Raw genomic sequence first — 19,251 nt, 5'->3', positions numbered from 1 at the left:
TTCTGGAATTTTTAGGAATCAACACGGAATTTTTACGCGAGTCAGTAGCGATGCATCACAATTACGTCAAACAACGTAATTTTTACGTCAATTCCGCAACTTTTTCTTCGAGTTTTTTCATGAATATAATACTCTATATTGTGCTTTTACCATACAATTTTTCTCGAATTGGTAAAACCTTTTTGAAAGTTTGTCTTGCAAAATAAAAATTACTCGGGAAATTTCCGAATTTCCCGAGCACAAAACGAACCTTAAATCATCGTCAAAAAAAATGAGGCAATTCGCATTAAGGGAAAAGGTAGTAAACGAAACTGTTGATGCATGATTGAAAGTTTACGCGTGAATTTTCGTTTCATTATTGAATTTTTATTTCAACATTTATTTTTATTATCATGAATAATCTTCCTTACGATATTATGTTCCGATTTTTATCAATTAAAACTGCGAATTTTTATCATCTTATGGAATACAAAATGTTTCATATGGTGGGCGACCTCATCATTTGTTTGATAAAATAAATTATTGAGAAGATTCTCCAGTCACCGAACACAGAATGATGGCTTAATAAACTTCCTATTACCGTATTTCGGTTTTTTCAAGCTGCTGTCCTCCCCATTTTTACTTTGCCTCACATTTTCATTCCCAGTGCACTTCCCTCTTTCCGAATCTCAACCATCATTTTTTCCGAGGTGTTCTCTCATGGTCACCACTCAACTTAGTGACCACACTCGCCGCTGCTTAGTTTCCGAACAAAAGAAGGTCCTTTGTACAAAGAAAAAGGCGTATTTAACGGGAAAACGTTGTCTTCTGGATCTTTGGAAGGCTGATGCGCTATTAGCGGCATTCGCATGAATAATCTCCATTGTGATGTTATCATGCAGATATTTATCAATTAGTCGCAACTTCTTTCAGTTCGATTATCTTAAAAAGCAGAATTTCTCATACTCCTTTCGGATTTCATCATTTCCTTCAATGAAAAAAAAGTAATTGACCCGATTCTCAAGTTTTCGGGCCAGAATCTTAAGTAATCTTTAATAATCTCCCGAGTCACGTGATGTCCCTCAAAATAATCCTCCAGTAACGAAGAAAGCGGTAAAAGTCCTGGCGTAACGATTTTGCTCGAACTCTCCCCTGGCCGTCCCAGGGTCGTTGGAAAGTAGCTCTTGAGGAAATCCGCCCGATGAATCTCTGGTTCGACATGGTCGGACGTTGACACTGGCGCACTTGCAGTCATGCAGTCAATCGCGATGGTAGTTTATAAGCGAAACAATTTAACCGAGGTGAAATCGAAAATTGCCTCGTGCAAAATTGCTCGATATGTGGAATGAATCGAGACGTAATTACGAAAATTTCATTTCTTGCAGTCTACATCTTGTAGGGGATCAATCATTGGACAAGGTGAGCGGAACTATCGCGATGAAAGAAGTTCCAGGCCTCCGCATTGGGTTTTATTGCTCCATTAGTTTTTAGGAGTCATCAATACACGAATGAACGAAACACTCAGAGATGTTGAGTCATTATTATTTATTCTTCTAGGAACTGGATCGACGTAGAATTGCCACGAAATTACCTAATGAGGTTGTTGCATGAATTTTTGCTATTGAACAGAACGGAAAGTTGCAAATTGGATTATAAACGTGAGGTCTGTATTTTATTATTTTAGAAAATGATATAAAATTAAGAGGTAATGGCGAATTTATCTGGAAAATAGATTATTACGTTGCAATATCCTCATTAATTTTTTATTAGTTTCATGAAAAATAGGTATTTAATATCTATTCTTCAAGGTGGCTGTAGTGGTCGCGCGGGGAGTGTGTGGCTCCGGCGGTCATCCAGGCTACGCAGCGTTCAGTCTGCCCGGTACTTGGATGGGTGTCCGCTTGGGCACACCTAACCGCGTGGGACTACAGTCGCTAGGCACGAATGTAGAGAACCACTGTGCCCATTGAGTCAGTGTGACCAATGGACACAGTGGAATCCCTGCATTATCGGTCGGCTGCACGACTGAGGTTTTCCATGGTTTCCCTGGCAGTCCAATCCCGAATGGGGTGCAGTTGGGGATAAAGTAAGTCGGCCCATGGTAACGCAGATAGGGAAGGGAACAAAATGTAAAAACCCGAGAGGGTATACATGTGGAACCAAAAAAAAAATATCTATTCTTCAATTTTCAGCTCTCACGGAGGAAAATTCCATTCGAACAGATGAGTTCTGGAGCAAATGTTCATTCAAGTTCCATGAAAAATTCGATTTTTTTGCCAATTTCTAGGAATTTTACACAGAGAAACGTTTTTTAGAAGAATTTATGGACTGAGCATCATAAATGAGTCACAATTCGCACATTTGAAGAAATTATTGGGTAGCATCAGGAAAATTTTCGGGCGGCACCAGAAAAATTATGGTGCCCCCAATAATTTTTCTAGTATCACATGTCAAATTTAATTAATCAAATTTTTTTTTAATTTTCGAATTTTTTAGAAAATTGGTTGTCCCACGATAATTTAAAAAATGTTCTGTATTGATTGTATGATGGCTTAAAAAATTTGTTTGGATGTCCTTTTAACAGAGTTTGAAGATGGATCGATAGCCGTAATCGTTATTTTGATTTATTTGAAAATTTGCAAAAAGTTTGTATTTCTTTAAAATCAGAATTCCGGGCATATCTTTGAATATCGTGCTTCAAATGCATTCATTCATAGTTTAAAATGTTTGTTTTAATGCCACTAAGTCGAAGTTAAAAGATGATTACGATAGCTACATTGGTTGATGTGATTTTTATGATGATCGTTGAGCTTTCTGACGGTTTCTTCAAATGTGATATTTCAAATTCATTCAAATACGTATAAATAAAAATTTTCTATTAAAATTGTATAGAAGGGCGGAGGGGCGACATAGAACCGTAAAAAAGACAATCGGTTGTATAGAAGAGAGGGCTAATAAGAATAATGATGATGATAACATTCAATTAAGTTGAAAATCTGACAAAATTAGTTGAAAAGAAATCGCATTCAATCTAGTAAAATTAAATAAACAATGAATTAAACAGGACAAAAGGAAATGATATGCAAAATAACCATTCGGAAGCACATTGCTAATTTACTAGCAAAAATAACTATACTATATACAATACAAGAGCCATTTCCCACTTGTTTCATGTAGTTTGTAATGAGAAGCAGAACAAAATAGAGCAGAAGAACTTATAAAATTAATGCCTAACGGTTTCTAAAAAATACAGCCAATCTCTGGACAATAAATCATACAGAATCAAAACTATACTTATCTGAATTACCAAAATAACTTCAATGGAGTCATCTACCGAAATGATTAGATTTTTCGGTTAAATATTTTCACGTGCAACAGAAAAATGTCTATCAAACCCAGGGATAGCCATATCCATAAATTACAATTACTGTTAAATTACTAAAAAGTCAATCAGTTAATATCATTCTTAAATTTTAATTATTGAAGTAATCATCAATTTAAATAGTCAAATTTCGAATTATTCATTAATCAGTAATTGAGTTAGGAAGACTGAGGATTATTTGGATAACCGAAAATCTCTTATGAGAAATGTTGTATTAGGGTGGCTGAGGTAAAATGGACGCTTTTGACTTTTTAAAAAATATTCATAACTCAGAAATAGATTGATTAATTAACCTCAGTCTAAGCTCATCACAAAAGAGAATAATTGCTCTTTCAATTGAAAAATAAAACTATTCCATTTCATGAACAATTCAACAGGTCGTGAACATTTAAAAAAAGTCAAAAGTGTCCATTTTACCCGAGCCTCCCCTATCTACTGAATAACAAATTTTTAGTTTCATATTTTTTAATATTTAATCCATCATCAATTGAAAATTCAGATTATCAATTATTTGACTATTTTAAAAGTCAGATTAGTACATTTAAACCTTGATCAATGTAATTCGGAAGTTCTTTTAATATTGAAAAATCGGAAGATTGTGAGGTGGAGTTTGACCCAGGCCATCCCCGATCAAACCCCAAACCCTCAAAAAATCCCGAACAATCTCGAAATAAGCGAAACCACGTCACTCCATGTCTCAACCCAGCATTAAATCGTTTTGTCACTCTCATGTACCATGAAAATACTCTAAAATCCTCATAAAAGTGTTCATTTTATAACAAACATAATCATGCAACTGCTCCATACAATTTTGTCTTACACTTTAATTAACCTCCCTCCAGAGTCCGTTCCATTGCGTAGTAATATTTCAACCGAGTGGCTTCCTCCAAGCGGACGTTGAACGGAAGTGCAATAATAATAATCTTCAGCTTACCCACGATGGTTTAGAGGCCCCACCAGCCTCAGTGCAACAACAAACGAGGTAATTTCCAAGCTGAGAGAATGGAAGCAAAAGATATTGCAATCTCGTGTACAACGTTTGCTAAGAGAAGAAACCCACACACATGGGGGGCCTATCTCATACCTAATAGTTAAACTGGAAGGCGAAGGAAAATACGGCGCGCCATCGTAATCGCCGTGAACCTTCCAAGTTCCTCGACCTTGAATAATACGTCACGCAATCAGTGCTTGGCGTTACACTCGGGAAGATGGAGAATTACCCGAGCGTTAATTGCCCATCCTTCGTTCGACATTTTTCAAATTACAAAAAATCATAAAACCAAATGCACAAAATTAATGAATAATATCGTAAATAGTTATTGAATAGGCTCGCCGCACGGAAATTTTCTAAACCCAATGACTCGTGAACATGTGTGTGTCGAAACTCCTGAAAAATCATGTCACGTGTACCAATCCAGGCATCCGTTACATCCGACGGATCCCTAATTAACCTAGACTGGACATTAGTAACCACGTTCATTATGAAACGATTTAAATTGCACGTTTTACCTCGATCAACTGTCGGTCCGCCATCAACTTCTGATACGTCTGTTCCCGAGAAATAATTTTCAACAGTCATAAATGTATATCCAACATATTAGTATTTATGTACACACAACCGGTGGATGACTAGACGCTGAACTGTCGTAATCATCGGCGTAACGGCCGATGCCGCTCGAGGAATTTATAATTCATACGCGTAATAGATTATAAACTCGGCAAGAACGAGAAATTTCCTCGGCCCTGCACTGATAGAAAGGATTAGTTATTATTAACGAATTGATTTGGTCTAAGGGTAGGGTCTATTCGGTCTCACCAAATGTTCATTCGTTAATTCAGTAGCGAAGTGGTAAAACGGTACAAGTCAATTTTGACTATTGACCAGTTTTCAGTAAATACCTCGGAATCTAAGGGAGATAATAAAATTTTTATAATAACCTTTTTTGTAGAGCCGATTGAGAGCTACACTAAATGTGATTACGAAAATTGCGCTATCTCCCTTAGATTCGGAAATATTCCTCAAAAACTCAACAGGCAGATGAGTCGACTTAAACCGTTTTACCTCTTCTCTACTGAATTATTAATGAATATTTATTTGACCATACTCAACTCTGCCATTCGTTAACAGTTAACGCATCTCGCTTGGATTAAATGAATCATTTATTCAAAAGAGCGATCGCGCCGAAAAATAATGAGAACAAGAAAATTCACTCAACTTGGGGGCAACCAGGCCAATGAACCGGAAGTGGCAATTGAGAGAAAGAAAGAAAGAAATTACCTGCAGCTTAATGTCCGGAAGGATCAACATGTCTCCCGAAACCCTCACAGAATACCCGCTGAATATTAAACAAACTTCACAACACTGAAATAAATGAAACACTGTAGTCACCGAGCCGATGCACCTGTAAGTTTCTTCCCTCTGTTCTCTATACCTTCAGTACCTTCTTGGGTCCCCCCACCACTGGCGCGGCACCGGAAATGCGCGACTGTCGGCACAACTACACTGCTGTGTTTTTACACAAAGAAATTTCCACAAAATCCATAATATCCGATTTACAGAAATGAAGATGGGACACTGATCCACTCGATTTTGCCCTTGAGAAATTGTTTATTCGATTATTTGAAACGAGAGCTGACGAGCAACCGGTTGAGAGTGCGTCGCACCGGTGGCTTCAAACGTCTGCGAGTGAGAGACTCCAGCACGTTCCACCGGAGGTGGTTTTCTACCCAATGCTCACCAAAGCCAGGCAATGAGTTAAAAAGAGAAAAATTGGTTTAATGAAAAAAAAGGTGGAAAGAGAGTAGGCGGGTTTGAAGAAATGGGTGGGGAAGTTGCTGGTGATTGAGGGATGGGGGTATACATGAGAAAAGTTGGCGAGGTGGGGAGATTGCACTAACATCCTGGGGTATTCCACGGGGATCACTGATACCGTGTGTGTGGAGTCGGTTACCTCTGCCCATAAGCGCATAGAGACTAGTTGCCTTTCACCGGGCAGAATAATACTACCAGGGAGAGACAAAATCCGAGATTTACCGTTTAAGTAGCCTGGGATCTTAATGCGTGGGTTTTAATCAATGGAATTCAATATTTAGAGTGAAATGTCTCACGGAGTTTGGGCTCTCGCACGCGGAAGGCATGATTTGTGGCCTGTCAGCTGGGAGAAATGGGAGAAAATGGACTGGCGTTGGAAAAATCGGAGTGACTCGGTCTTTATTGAGCCGGTGATGAATTGGACTATCGCGGCTTATTTTCTATTCAATTCAGATTTTTCTTTTTCAGGGGCACTTTCATCGGTGGAGGGATGTCGTTTGTATTCGATGCGGGGGAAATTACGTTCGGTTATTGGTGATGGGGAATTTTCACTTGGGGGCTTTCATTTCTACCGGGGTTCGATCGGTAATGAATTTTTGGTGAGGATCTCTCCTCCTTCCTGGGGAAGGAGGGATTGGGAAAGGTGAGGGTAGGGAGTACCGGAAGTTTGGGGTGGATTGCACTGACAGGAAAAATTTGCTCTGCCGAAAAATTGCAGGTTCTCCTGCACTGTTAGAACATTACTCCTGAAATTTCGAGTAAAAAATATTGCAATTCTTTACAATCACTCATGCACACGAAATTTTTAGGTGTTTTATTATTGAAAAGTCAGTTGAATTCAGTAGTATTCGATGGGATTGCAATTTTCAGGTCCACATGGTAATGGAAATTGTTAAATAATTTGGAAATTCAAGCAATAATTTCCCTGAATTTTTCAATCCTCTGAAAATTCAGTGGGATGTGATGTCACTGAAATATCAGTGATAATCTAACATAGAAGGCGTATCCATGTTAGATAGTAATGGTTTAATAAGTAATAGTTGTTCGAATAAATTTGTTGACTAATAGAAAAGAATTAAAATTTCATCGATAGTTGAACAGTAATTTTTAGGAGTGTGACATTGAATTGGATTTAGGGGGGATAAATTATGGACTTGGAAATTTTCCTGCAAACTGAATATTTCAAATTTTTGAGCAGCAGAAAGACGAGAATTCCTCAATTTACTTGAATTTTCGATTAAAACATGAATATTTGTGGACGTCCGCATGAGAAGGGACCACTTTGGCACTATTGGAGTTATGTATATGCCGATAATCTTGATCTGATTCTGCAAATTTAGAGCCAAAAATGAACTTGATAGCGTAAAGAGTGACGACGCTATAGACGATCGAAAAAATAATTTAACATGGGTTTAAATGGGAGTTGGCAAGAGAAAAACGTGAATATCTCGGAAAATAGAATCGACAAAGTGGTCCCTTTTAATGCGGACGTCCACATTTAGTTCCCAATTCTGCGGAGTTTTTAATTATTTGGAAATTGAAGTATTTTTACCAAAATTTTCCAGTTTTCTTTCAATTTTCTAGGAATAATTGAACAAAAATCTACATTTTCCATTGATTTTTTCATAAAATTATGAATCTTCGATACCAAAACTTCATAAAAGTTAGTTGAACTGCCGCATGATGACAATTTCCAACAAGTGTATAGAAAATTTCAGCCAAAAACTGTTAAAAGTAAATCCAAATAGTAGATTTCACCATTAGATTCACAAAGTATTATCTGCCAAACATGATAATAATCCTCGCCTCCGGCTCAGGTATAAATTCACATTTGTCAGGAAATACTTTGTGGACCGTGTGATGTGCACTATTTTATGTTTAAGGCGCGTTTAGAATCGCGATTTATCGGGCCTACTAGCACAAAAATACTTTGTTTACTGTTAGAGAATTATTCTTGAAGTATTCGAACCTTCGCAGTCATGAAAATATTAATTTTCAGGTGGAAGTAAACTCCTTAAAGAATATTTTATTTTTTGCTATGACTAGTTCAAAAGTAATTTCGATTGTTCCAATCGAGAGGCCATACCCCTTAGATTATTCCAACTATTTTCCATAAAAAAGAAATTCATTCAACTTTCTTGCAACGCTAAGAAAATTCAAATGTTGATGCAGATAATTTATCCACTATAAATCACTCCATTCACCTTCGACTCTAATTGATGCTGTGTAATTCTCACTCGACTTCAATTACAGCATGTCGTTGCCTTCCTTAAAGTCAATAAACGTAATCCCCGCGCGACGCGAAGTTTCCCGAGTTGCCCCATGACTCACTGTATACGGGTTAGTGACACCAGGAAATAAGAGACACGCCGTCGAGATTTCCGAGCCCAGTAAAAGCGTAACCACAACCGAAAATCATAAGGGACAATAAAAACAAAGAAAAGCCTTAAAATTACGGAAGAAATTGTCTCCGCCTTTCCCTTTGTCTCCCTTCACGTGTTTGCAAGTCATCAGCGGCCACCTAATTTCATATTTTCGTTATCCCCACGAAGATTGGAATGAGATAGAGAGGTGACAGAAGGCACCTTGAACCCCGTGACGAGCCAACCATGGAAACTTCTAGGTCCCAACAATTGGATAAACATTTCCGCTTATTTAGTATGTCTGATCGCACCCCATCGCGTCGAAATGACTCAGAAAGCCCACGAATTGCCTTGAACTCTCCATTTCTATCTCGATTTTTATTCAGGCCGCGGTGCAGTGTCACTCAAACGTCCTCAGCAAACACGCATCCTCGATGCACAAGACAACCGGCTGGGCAGGTAAGCATTTTCTTTTTTTCAGATTTTTTTATAAGTTAAATAGTGACGTCTTTGAGGTGCGTACGGTGGCCATTGAGGCACATATAATACGACAGACGCCACCGGAAGTACCTCGTCTGGACGACACCTGTCCGCATGACGTCACGATCGATCGACTGTAACGGGCAATCCGTGTGTTAGTCATCATGTGGCATTGACAGTGGTATCTCTTCATTTTTATACCACTTATGAAAAATTTAATAGAGAAGTCTAGAGCTTTCGTCAAGAAATTCTATCGAACTTCGAGGGGAACTCGAAGAATTTCATTGGAGTTCTATTAGAATTTTATTTTTAAAAGATGTGTCGGTTTTTATAGAGGGCATTTTATTGAAGATTGTACAACTTTACTGTAACAGTTTAAAGAATATTTTTGATAGAAAAAATCGAAATGCTTTGATTTTTCTACAGAAATTCTTGGGCAGGAATTTTTCAATTTTTTCCGCTGCATTTTTATTTTTTCTCATGCAAATTTCGATAAATAAAACTTAGAAAATTTGGGCCCAAGAATTCTGTCAACGTCTACAGACATTTTTTTATAAACAAATATCTATTTTAAAAAATCGGGACATAATTTGTAACATTTAACATTTAAAACAAATTGAACATTTAACATGTAGAATTTTTCAATAGAATCATAATAGAATTGCTATAAAGCTCCAATAGACATCCAATAGAATTTCTTGGAGAAAGCGCTGGGCTTTTCTATTAAATTTTTTCATGCATGAACGAATACGCGACTTGATTAAGTAAAAAATGATTGATCTGTCGATTCGAGTGTCGTGAATAGTTATGTATTGAGTACACGGAAGATTTGAATATTTTTAATCGTAAAATTGTCAATTCAATTGTGTGAGAAGAATCACGTATAGAAGAAATATTGTTTTAGTTCCTAGGAGCATGCGGCATTCTAAAATTAAATGAATGAAAAATCCTAAAATCAGGGGAGTTAATCACGGATTTCTAGTAACATAATGCTAAATCTTGGCCATTTTATCTATAAATTTCAATGATTGAATCCCTAAAGTTCCGGGTAATTCTAGTTAATGTTAAGAATCTTTCTAAAAATTAAGAAACAATTGATAAAATTTAAGGATGTCTCCAACCTAATTTTTGTCCTCTCTGTAAAAATTACGTTATGCAATATATCTGGAGCTTCGGACAAAATGACATGGGAAAGAATGTATCTGGGGTCAATTTTAATTATTACAATTAATAAAAATGTGTGGAACACGCCCGGTGTGTCCTACATTTTTCGAAACGTGTGAACACGACTTTAAATATATTCATAACTCGAGAATAAAATCATCGATTACATGTACCGTCTGGACTCATTACAAGGGAGAAAAAGGTTTCTTCTCATTATAGAGAGAATATATTTCCGTTCATAAAAATTGGAGGAGTTATGTACAGGAAAGTTGAACAGGTTTATTTCACCGCGCTATTCTAAAATCTTTTTCAAATACTTTCTTCTTATAGATTCATGATGGGAATTTTTTCAGCTTCTGCAAAACATAGGATCGATGTTGGAATGCTGTGAATGTAAATCAACTCATTACGAACTTGTAGAAATGATATTTAAGGTAGAAAATTCAGTATTTATGAGAAAAGGTCTGAGGCACCTTCGTGAAACGACCACAACGGACCCCAATTATTTTCTTACCCATTCGTTTTTTTCTGAACATTGAACGTTTTAGGCTGTAATCAATAGCCTGATAAAAGTAACTACCTACTATCGGGTTGAAAAGTATAGGCCCCTGACGCTGCAGGTTTTTTTGGTTTAACAACAGTCTTAAACATCTGTATCATTTCTTTTCTCAGAAATATTTTAGACATACCAAATAACCACGAGGAGGATAAAGTTGAATGGTTTGGGTTTTTATTCGACGCAAGAACCACCTTTGAAGTTGAGGCTCGGGGGCCTATACTTTTCAATTCGACCGTCACCGTTTTAATTTTCGGAAGAAAAACTAATAAATAAAAATATAATTCGAATCTGTTTTATTCGTTTTAGATAGGTTTCATGACATCTTAAGGATATCCAATTACTTCTGCCATTTTTTCAGGTTGAATATTCTCATTTTAACACCAAAATTCCTATTCAAAACTCATTTGCCTAAACTTTGAGGTCTAAATTTGATTCTTCAATTTGAACTGTTGGGGGATATTTTAAAACATTGATTTGATTTTAAAGCAATTGATTTCATGCCACAAAAAATTGCGTTTCTGAACAGTAAATTAACTGTCATTACATATTACATATTTTACAACAATCTTAAACACCAGTCTCATTTTTTTTCTCAGAAATATATTTTAGACATACTAAATAACCACAAGGAGGATAAAATTGAACGCATTAGGTTGTTATTTGATGCAAGAACAACCTCTAATTTTGAGGCCCAGGGGCCAATACTTTTCAATCTGATAGCGACAGTTTCATTTTTCGGAAGAAAAACTGATGAATAGAAATATAATTGGAATTTGTTTCATTCGTTTTGGATAGGTTCCATGGCCTCTCAAGGATGGCCAATTACTTCGGCCATTTTTTCAGGTTGAAATTCTCTCGAATATTCGCATTTATATACCAAAATTCCTATTTAAGACCCATTTGCCTAAACTTTGAGGTCTAAATTTGATTCTCCATTTTGAACTATTAGGGAACGTTTTAAAACATTGATTTGATTTTAAAGCAATTGATTTCATGCCACAAAAAATTGCGTTTCTGAACAGTAAATTAACTGCCATTACATATTACATATTTTACAACAATCTTAAACACCAGTCTCATTTTTTTTCTCAGAAATATATTTTAGATATACTAAATAACCACAAGGAGGATAAAATTGAACGCTTTGGATTGTTATTCGATGCAAGAACAACCTCTGAAGTTGAGATCCGGGGGCCAATACTTTTCAATCTGACAGTGACAGTTTCAATTTTCGGAAGAAAAACTAATGAATAGAAATAAAATTGGAATTTCTTTCATTCGTTTTGGATAGGTTCCATGGCCTCTCAAGGATGTCCAATTACTTCGGCCATTTTTTCAGGTTGAAATCCTCTCGAATATTCGCATTTATATACCAAAATTCCTATTTAAGACTCATTTGCCTAAACTTTGAGGTCTAAATTTGATTCTCCATTTTGAACTGTTAGGGAACATGTTAAAACATTGATTTGATTTAAAAACAATTGATTTCATGCCACAAAAAATTGAGTTTCTGAACATTAAATTAACTGCCATTACATATTACATATTTTTACAACAATCTTAAACACGTCTCATTTTTTTTCTCAGAAATATATTTTAGACATACTAAATAACCACAAGGAGGATAAAATTGAACGCTTTGGATTGTTATTCGATGCAAGAACAACCTCTGAAGTTGAGACCCGGGGGCCAATACTTTTCAATCTGACAGCGACAGTTTCAATTTTCGGAAGAAAAACTAATGAATAGAAATTTAATTGGAATTTGTTTCATTCGCTTTGGATAGGTTCCATGGCCTCTCAAGGATGTCCAGTTACTTCGGTCATTTTTTCAGGTTGAAATCCTCTTGAATATTCGCATTTAAACACCAAACTTCCTATTTAAGACCCATTTGCCTAAACTTTGAGGTCTAAATTAGATTCTCCATTTGGAACTGTTAAAGAACATTTAAAAAACATGGAGATTAACTAAACGACGTTTTAACTAGAAATTGATTTCATACCACAAAAAATGACGTTTCTCAACGTTAAATTAACTACTATTCTATACTTATAACGAGGGAATGTTAAAGAAAAATATTTGTTGACAGCTGTCATTTCAAAGCCATTGATTACCCATGAACTTTTCCAAATTAACCTCACACAATTTAATCGAGAAATTTGCTGATTCAAAATGTCCAACGTTATACTGCGTCATCCTCGGTCGTACGTATCCCTGATGTTACCTACTACTTAGCGACTTTTCAATCATTTCATAGATCTCCCCCGAGGCACAGAAAATTATAATGTGAACTTTCTAAATTGTTCCAACATTTTTCGAATGCTTCCTAACGGTTCAAACTGGAAAGTCGAGTTCAGATTTCCAAAAGTTTGAATAAGAGAATACAATTGGGCGTGAACCTCCGATCAACCACAAACATTGGTATAGAGTGTCATGATTTCGTTGAAATCAACGATAAACCCAATACGGAAAAGAATATCACCACGTCCGCACGTACTGATAGTGTAAATTTATCCCCCGTAACAATTGTTGAAACACTCGATTGTTCGCTCACTCCACTTACAAACGAGGCCGTTAAGTATTTATGTATTGGTTGATACCTTATGGTCATGTAGGTCCCACTCAAGACTCAGCATTTTATAGTTGCACGCATCTTACAACACACGAATCATTGAAAAACAAATGAAAAAACTACACTGAGGGAAAAAAACTTCTCAAGTATTTCTGACTTGCGTCAAGAGACTTGTTCATCGATAATTATCGAGTATGAGAATTTTTTTAAGTGTCCTAGAAATCAAAGGGGAATAAGCATTTCTCGATTCAAGAACTTCTAATTAGGTCGACACTTGAAATATGTATAAAAATTTGAGAGAAAATGAACTGATGGAGAATTTACTAATGGCGAATATTTGTTCTTTCGATATGATCTCACCAGTACTACATTTTTTATTATCTTTTTCAATCTATCTGATTATTTCACCAATTTCGCAATTTATCACCACAACACGCACGAGTAAATTTCAGAGAAGAATCTAGCGAATTCGCTAGAAAATTCTATTACATTTTTAATTAATTTTAATTTTCAACGAAATTTATTGTAAGAAAAATTCACAAAAAAACTTCTTATACCATAGGCCATCGCCGGAGGGCCTCCGCCAAGTATTTACATACGGACATAAATTTTTCGTTCTATTTTTGATGTAGTTGGAGTCCAGTGGGGTGAAAATGATACAATAATTGATTTGAGTGATTAAATTTCTATTTCTATTAGTTTTCGGCGCTTTTCTTAAAAAAAAGTCCACAACTTTTTTGTGCATTAAATAGAAAATATTCCATAGAAACTATTTCATAGTGAAAATCAGTAGAATCTGATTTTCTTATACAACTTTTTCCATTGTTCATTTCTATTGAAAAAAACGCCCACTAAAGCTGGGGTTTGAATAGAATTCGCGAAAACTAATAGAATTTTTAATGGAAGTTGAACAGCAATTCAATAGAATTCTCTAACAATCTTGCTATAAAAGGTTTTCGTCTACACTTACAGAAAGGATCAGTTATTAATAAATGGATTTATTTGAGGGCTGGGGTCCATTCGGTTTTCCCAAATATTCATTCATTAATAGTTAATAAATCCACATTTAAAGAACTCTATTTGATCCCCACGTTCACTTTCCAAGTAAACCATTCGTTAACTTTTAATGGATATTTATTTTTTCACATTCAACTCTACCATTTGTTAGTAGTTAACGAACCTCATTAACCATAAATGAATTGTTCTATCGGTGTATACAATTTTTTCCTCCTTGAAAATATGTGATATCTCGCGAAATAAATGTTTTTAATTCTCTATAATGCACTTCAAAGTAATTCACTTTGGACTAACAGTTCAGAACTGACCTGTTCATCCGAAACATCTAAAACCGCTGAATCGAATAAGTAATGGTTTGGGTTAATTTAAAAAACATGCAACAATCTACACATTATTTTGGTACAAGTGAATCTTTCTTTTTGAATGTTTTCTTTAACCGTTGTAATTATTTCAAAAATCAGAGCACAACCGGTTGGCCTAAGCGGTGTTCAGTAATTTCATAAGAGCAGAAATGAAGTTGAAGGTAAAGAATTCTTTGCGATGGCCCAACGTGTCATCTTCCAGGGAAGACCTAGTGATGCCGCGAGACGTTTCACGAGACATCACGAGACACAACTTTGGAGAGATAATTTCGGTCTCAATGAACATGAAATTCTTTGGTCAGGAAGTTTTTTGCGGCATCACTGGGAAGACCGCATCAGGGGCTTCTTCAACAATCTTTGGGTGAAAACAAAATGCTATCAGTGTAATGCATCGATGATCCTGAGACCCCTGAACAGATGATGAGTGCGCACCTCTGGCATGAAAAATAATGGCTCAACATGAATTTTCTCACTTTTTCAGCTCCAAGTGCTTTCATCAGACTACGTGAAATCGAGTGACAACAATGGCTGTTTTTTTTCCTCCTCAATACTGGGGTAATTGTAGTGGAGGTTGTTAAGTCGGTGAGACGTTTTACATATGCCTCGTGCCAACATTGCACGTGTGATGGTACAAACAATGGGTACGACGCTTGGTACAGTTTCCATGGCACAGCGTATTTTCTAAAGAAATATCGTTGCCTTTTGTATTTCACGACGAAAACGCGTCTACTCTCTTTTCTTAGACAAGACTATGCATACGTTTTCCTTAAAAAAATGTCAGCAAACTCAATTTCACATGTGAAGAGCGAAAAAACACGTGATTTTCGCACGAGGCAGCCTTGTAACTCTCTCACTATATTCACCATCTTCGGTGGCATAAACCTTCGCTCGTAAATTCCCTAATCTCTCCTCGAAAAAACCCCAACATCAGTTCCTAATCGATTTCTCGTTTTAATGTTCGTTTATTAAATGATAACTCGGGTTTCTTTATTGCTTCTAATTGCCAACTTTTCCGTGAAGTTTCGAGCAATCTCCAATGACTTTATTATCTCTCCGGTAACTCAAGATCTCTTCTGTCAACCTTCTTTAAAACCCGATATAAAACTCAGATGATAAGACACCACTGGAGCGTGAAGAATCGCGGAGGCTTGTCCTTTTATTGCCTCACGATGATACCCACGTTCTTAATCCAACAATCGTGATAAACGAAAAAATTAAATTCCCTCACAGTGACGTGGCAGAGAATCTTACGCATCTGATTCTTCTGTAACAAATTGCCGGATTTTCCTGATGACCCGGCATCGACGAGAATAAAATCTTTACGTGGAAGGAATGATGAGTTGATCTCTTGTGAAATATTCCTCGAAAGCATCAGTGATCCAGCAATTCTGAAGGATATCCAAGTATTTTGGCTATTTTTTTACGAGTTTTATCAGAGAACATGAGAGCTTTCATTTGTCACATTTAATCCTAAGTTTCCGGACATTTTACAATGATTTTATTATTTAAGCTTTGCAGGTCTGAATTTCAATCTCAATATTGAACCCGTTAGAAAACATTTTAAAAAGCTGAACAAAAATTAAAAAGTTTACTTTTGAGAGAAGATTGATGAAATAATTTAAAAATTGCAATTTTTGAGAATTACGAGCTTTTTTAAATCATTTTTAAATAATCAATTTCCCACCATAGAAATCATTTGTTCGGAATCGTACACTGTTAAAAATTTTCGTCTGAATTTTGCGTGCCAAATTCTGGAAATTGTTATCGTGTTCAAGTTCCACTGAAATTTCAGGAAATCTTGTCTTTGAAAAATCAAATTCCATTGATTTTCTGTTCAAATGATCGGGAAATTGATAAAATACTTGATTTTTCAGTTAAATTATTCTGTGAAAATTCAGAAAAATCAGGAAAATTCAGGGAAAAATTGAAAATTTATGTCATTTGGTTTCTGAATATTCATGTTCCACTGAAAATTCAATCAACTTCTGAAATTTCATTCTCACTCCCACTGAAAACTCATGAATTTCCGTGATTCTACTTAAAACTTGAAATTTCATACCCATTTTTTCCCCAAATCCTATTCAATGTCAATCTCATGAGATTTACTATAACATTTTCCATGAAATTTCAGAAAATCTCTAACAGCGTAACAAATTCATTCATATTCAGAATAAAAAAATAATGTCTCCGAAAGTTGAAACAATTTCAATGATTTACTTACAAACAACGAATGTTAAAAAAAATAATAATCCCGTGGAAAATGTAAATTGAATGACGTTGACTTTGATGATTGAAAATGGTTGAATCTATAGTGCGGTCTCCACCAAACTGTAAAAAACACTTGGATATCCTTAAACTAATATCTAGGCTACGTAATCCCCATCACCCCAATGCAATTCTTACGTTCATCGTAAAGACAATGCATAAGACGAGGAAAAAAATTATCAAAAAAACATTGAGATAATGTGTGAAGCATCTCAAGGACGTGTGGACTCACCCGAACGAAACGTGGCTTGTAACCTTCATCATCCAGGATATCACCTGCTACTATCGGTATATTCATTGTATCATACTATTCCTCAGATTGAAACCAAAGTAAATGTCACTGACTCGCACCCCATCACTCAATCCCCTAGACTTCACGTGCCACTAATGGTACTCGATCCCAAATGTCTCTACAACTGATAAAAATCCACTTAACATCCTAAAGAATGCATCAGTGAGGTCCCCAATCCCGAGGTATTCACATGGAACTGACCCAAATTGGAGACTTTCTAATCACCTCTGCATTCACGAAAATCCAGGCGTATGCGTCACTATCAGCTCCCGTCTCTCTCAACTCCAAATACAACGGGACTATTACTTCAACCTCTAACGTGCATAAAAAATACAAAAATCAAACTTTTGAACTTCGAAGGGGGTCACCAGGGTCACGTCAAAAAAGCGCGCACTTTTTCACGACTCACCGAATAGTAAATACCACCATCTTCACTCAGAGATGCAGACCGTCGCGTCATGATCTTCTCGATTGATCACATTTCCGAGTGAAATTTCCCATTAAAAACCAAAAAAACGTATTCGTTATGAGCACGCCCGACGAGTTTGTCGAGTGTTATGTCCGGCGCTTGTACCTCGGTACCAGAAGGCCCCCCTCCACATTTTTAAAACCGTATGCCAAGCTTCCAGGCTATACAATTTTACCTCTCTCTGAGTTGGTGTTGGTGTACACGTGACACGATACTAAAAACCGAATACACACGAGTGAAGGTGAATTCTATATCCCGAAAGTGTGAGAGTGTGGTTGTGAATACGATGGCTTGTACACCTTGAGCGCGCTGTTTGTGTTTGTAGCCTTTGAAGCGCGTCGATGAAAACAGGTATGCATTGGGTAGGGTACTGGAGGGGAGGTGCATAGGTAGTGGAAATGTGGGTATACGAGAACAGCCTGACCCGCTCATCGTGCTGAGGGGTTTGTATTATCTCTGAGTGACGTCACAATTGAATGTCAGGTAGGGGTTCTGGGTTTATTAGAGCGGGAGGCGGTGCAGCAAAAACCGTTGATGGGGTTGGAGGGGGCTTGACGATGAGGGGTGGATCCGGGGTTCTGCATTATTTATGGAGGTCTCTGCGTGCGAAGGGGGTGACAGGGACTCCTAGGGGTGCAGCGGAGGTCCTGCGGGAATCGAGAGGGAATGTAACGGGTTGCATTGTTGATATTTGAATTCAACGGACTGGTGGGTGACAGATGCTCTTTTGAATTGGAATTTGAGACGCGAACTGGCAGAGGGCGGTACTGCCTTGAAAAGAACTCGGTGGCGGGTATCCGCGGTTGATAATGGAGGAAAACTTGTTTTTGAGTTTTTTTTTCGAATTGCCGGGGAATGCGGCGCGCGGAAACTTGACGCGTAATGGACATAACGGATTTTTCGACATTTGCATCTTTTGATTGGGAACGGGCAGCTGGGGTTTACGGCAAATGGGTGTTGAGACGTGTATTGAGGGAAATGACAATTTGGGGGGTGTAAATCAGCTGCAATCGCCTTTCTTTTCATCGACTGTTCTTTCCGTATGTCTTTATTCTTCTTCTCTTTTTTGCGTATCGACGAGTCTTAGATGAAAAGACGTAACTCTCAGAATTCTAATTTGAGAATATCTTTGTTGTTTGTACTTTGGCTAATTTTTCTTCAGTGAAATGCTTTTCTACTTTTTTAGTCGAACATCAGAGACTTCGTTTGAGGCCCATTTGACCCTAAGTTTCCGGACATTTTACAATGACTTTATTATTTAACCTTTGCATGTCTGAATTAGAATTCCAATATTGAACCGTTAGAAAACATTTTTTTAATCTCAAGGAAAATAGAAAGTAGGGGAGGATGGGGCAAAACGGCCCCCCTTCAATCGTCAATATTTTCCGATTCAATAATCCGATTGGGATGAGTTAGAGCTCGTTTTGAAGAATGAAAAATTATCTTCAAAATGAAGTTGAAACTGGGAATTTTCACAATGTCATTCACAAGTTATTGACAATTGAAGGGGGGCCGTTTTGCCCCACCCTCCCCTA

At 36.8% G+C, this 19,251-nt stretch overlaps 1 protein-coding gene across 4 annotated transcripts in view; it reads right to left on the bottom strand.

Annotated features, from left to right (window-relative positions):
- LOC107040447 (rhophilin-2) overlaps positions 1 to 17,816 on the bottom strand; it is a 56,461-nt gene extending 38,645 nt beyond the window's left edge. Inside the window, exons 1-2 of one of the 4 annotated variants that reach the window (XM_015260536.1) lie at positions 17,449 to 17,816; positions 17,188 to 17,371 (exon numbers count right to left, since the gene is read on the bottom strand). In XM_015260536.1, coding sequence (XP_015116022.1) covers positions 17,188 to 17,253 — 66 coding nt within the window. In that variant the 5' untranslated portion in view covers positions 17,254 to 17,371; positions 17,449 to 17,816. Of the gene's footprint in view, positions 1 to 17,187 lie in introns of all 4 variants that reach the window. The other 3 variants (XM_015260538.1, XM_015260537.1, XM_015260535.1) reach the window with 3 other exon arrangements.
- Positions 17,817 to 19,251: the final 1,435 nt, after the last annotated feature.

Source organism: Diachasma alloeum, unplaced genomic scaffold (assembly GCF_001412515.2).
Source record: "Diachasma alloeum isolate Michigan unplaced genomic scaffold, Dall2.0 Dall_scaffold_00336, whole genome shotgun sequence".
NCBI lineage: Eukaryota > Metazoa > Arthropoda > Insecta > Hymenoptera > Braconidae > Diachasma > Diachasma alloeum.
Note: the sequence above shows the minus strand (reverse complement) of the source record. Positions and strands in the feature narration are given on the sequence as shown.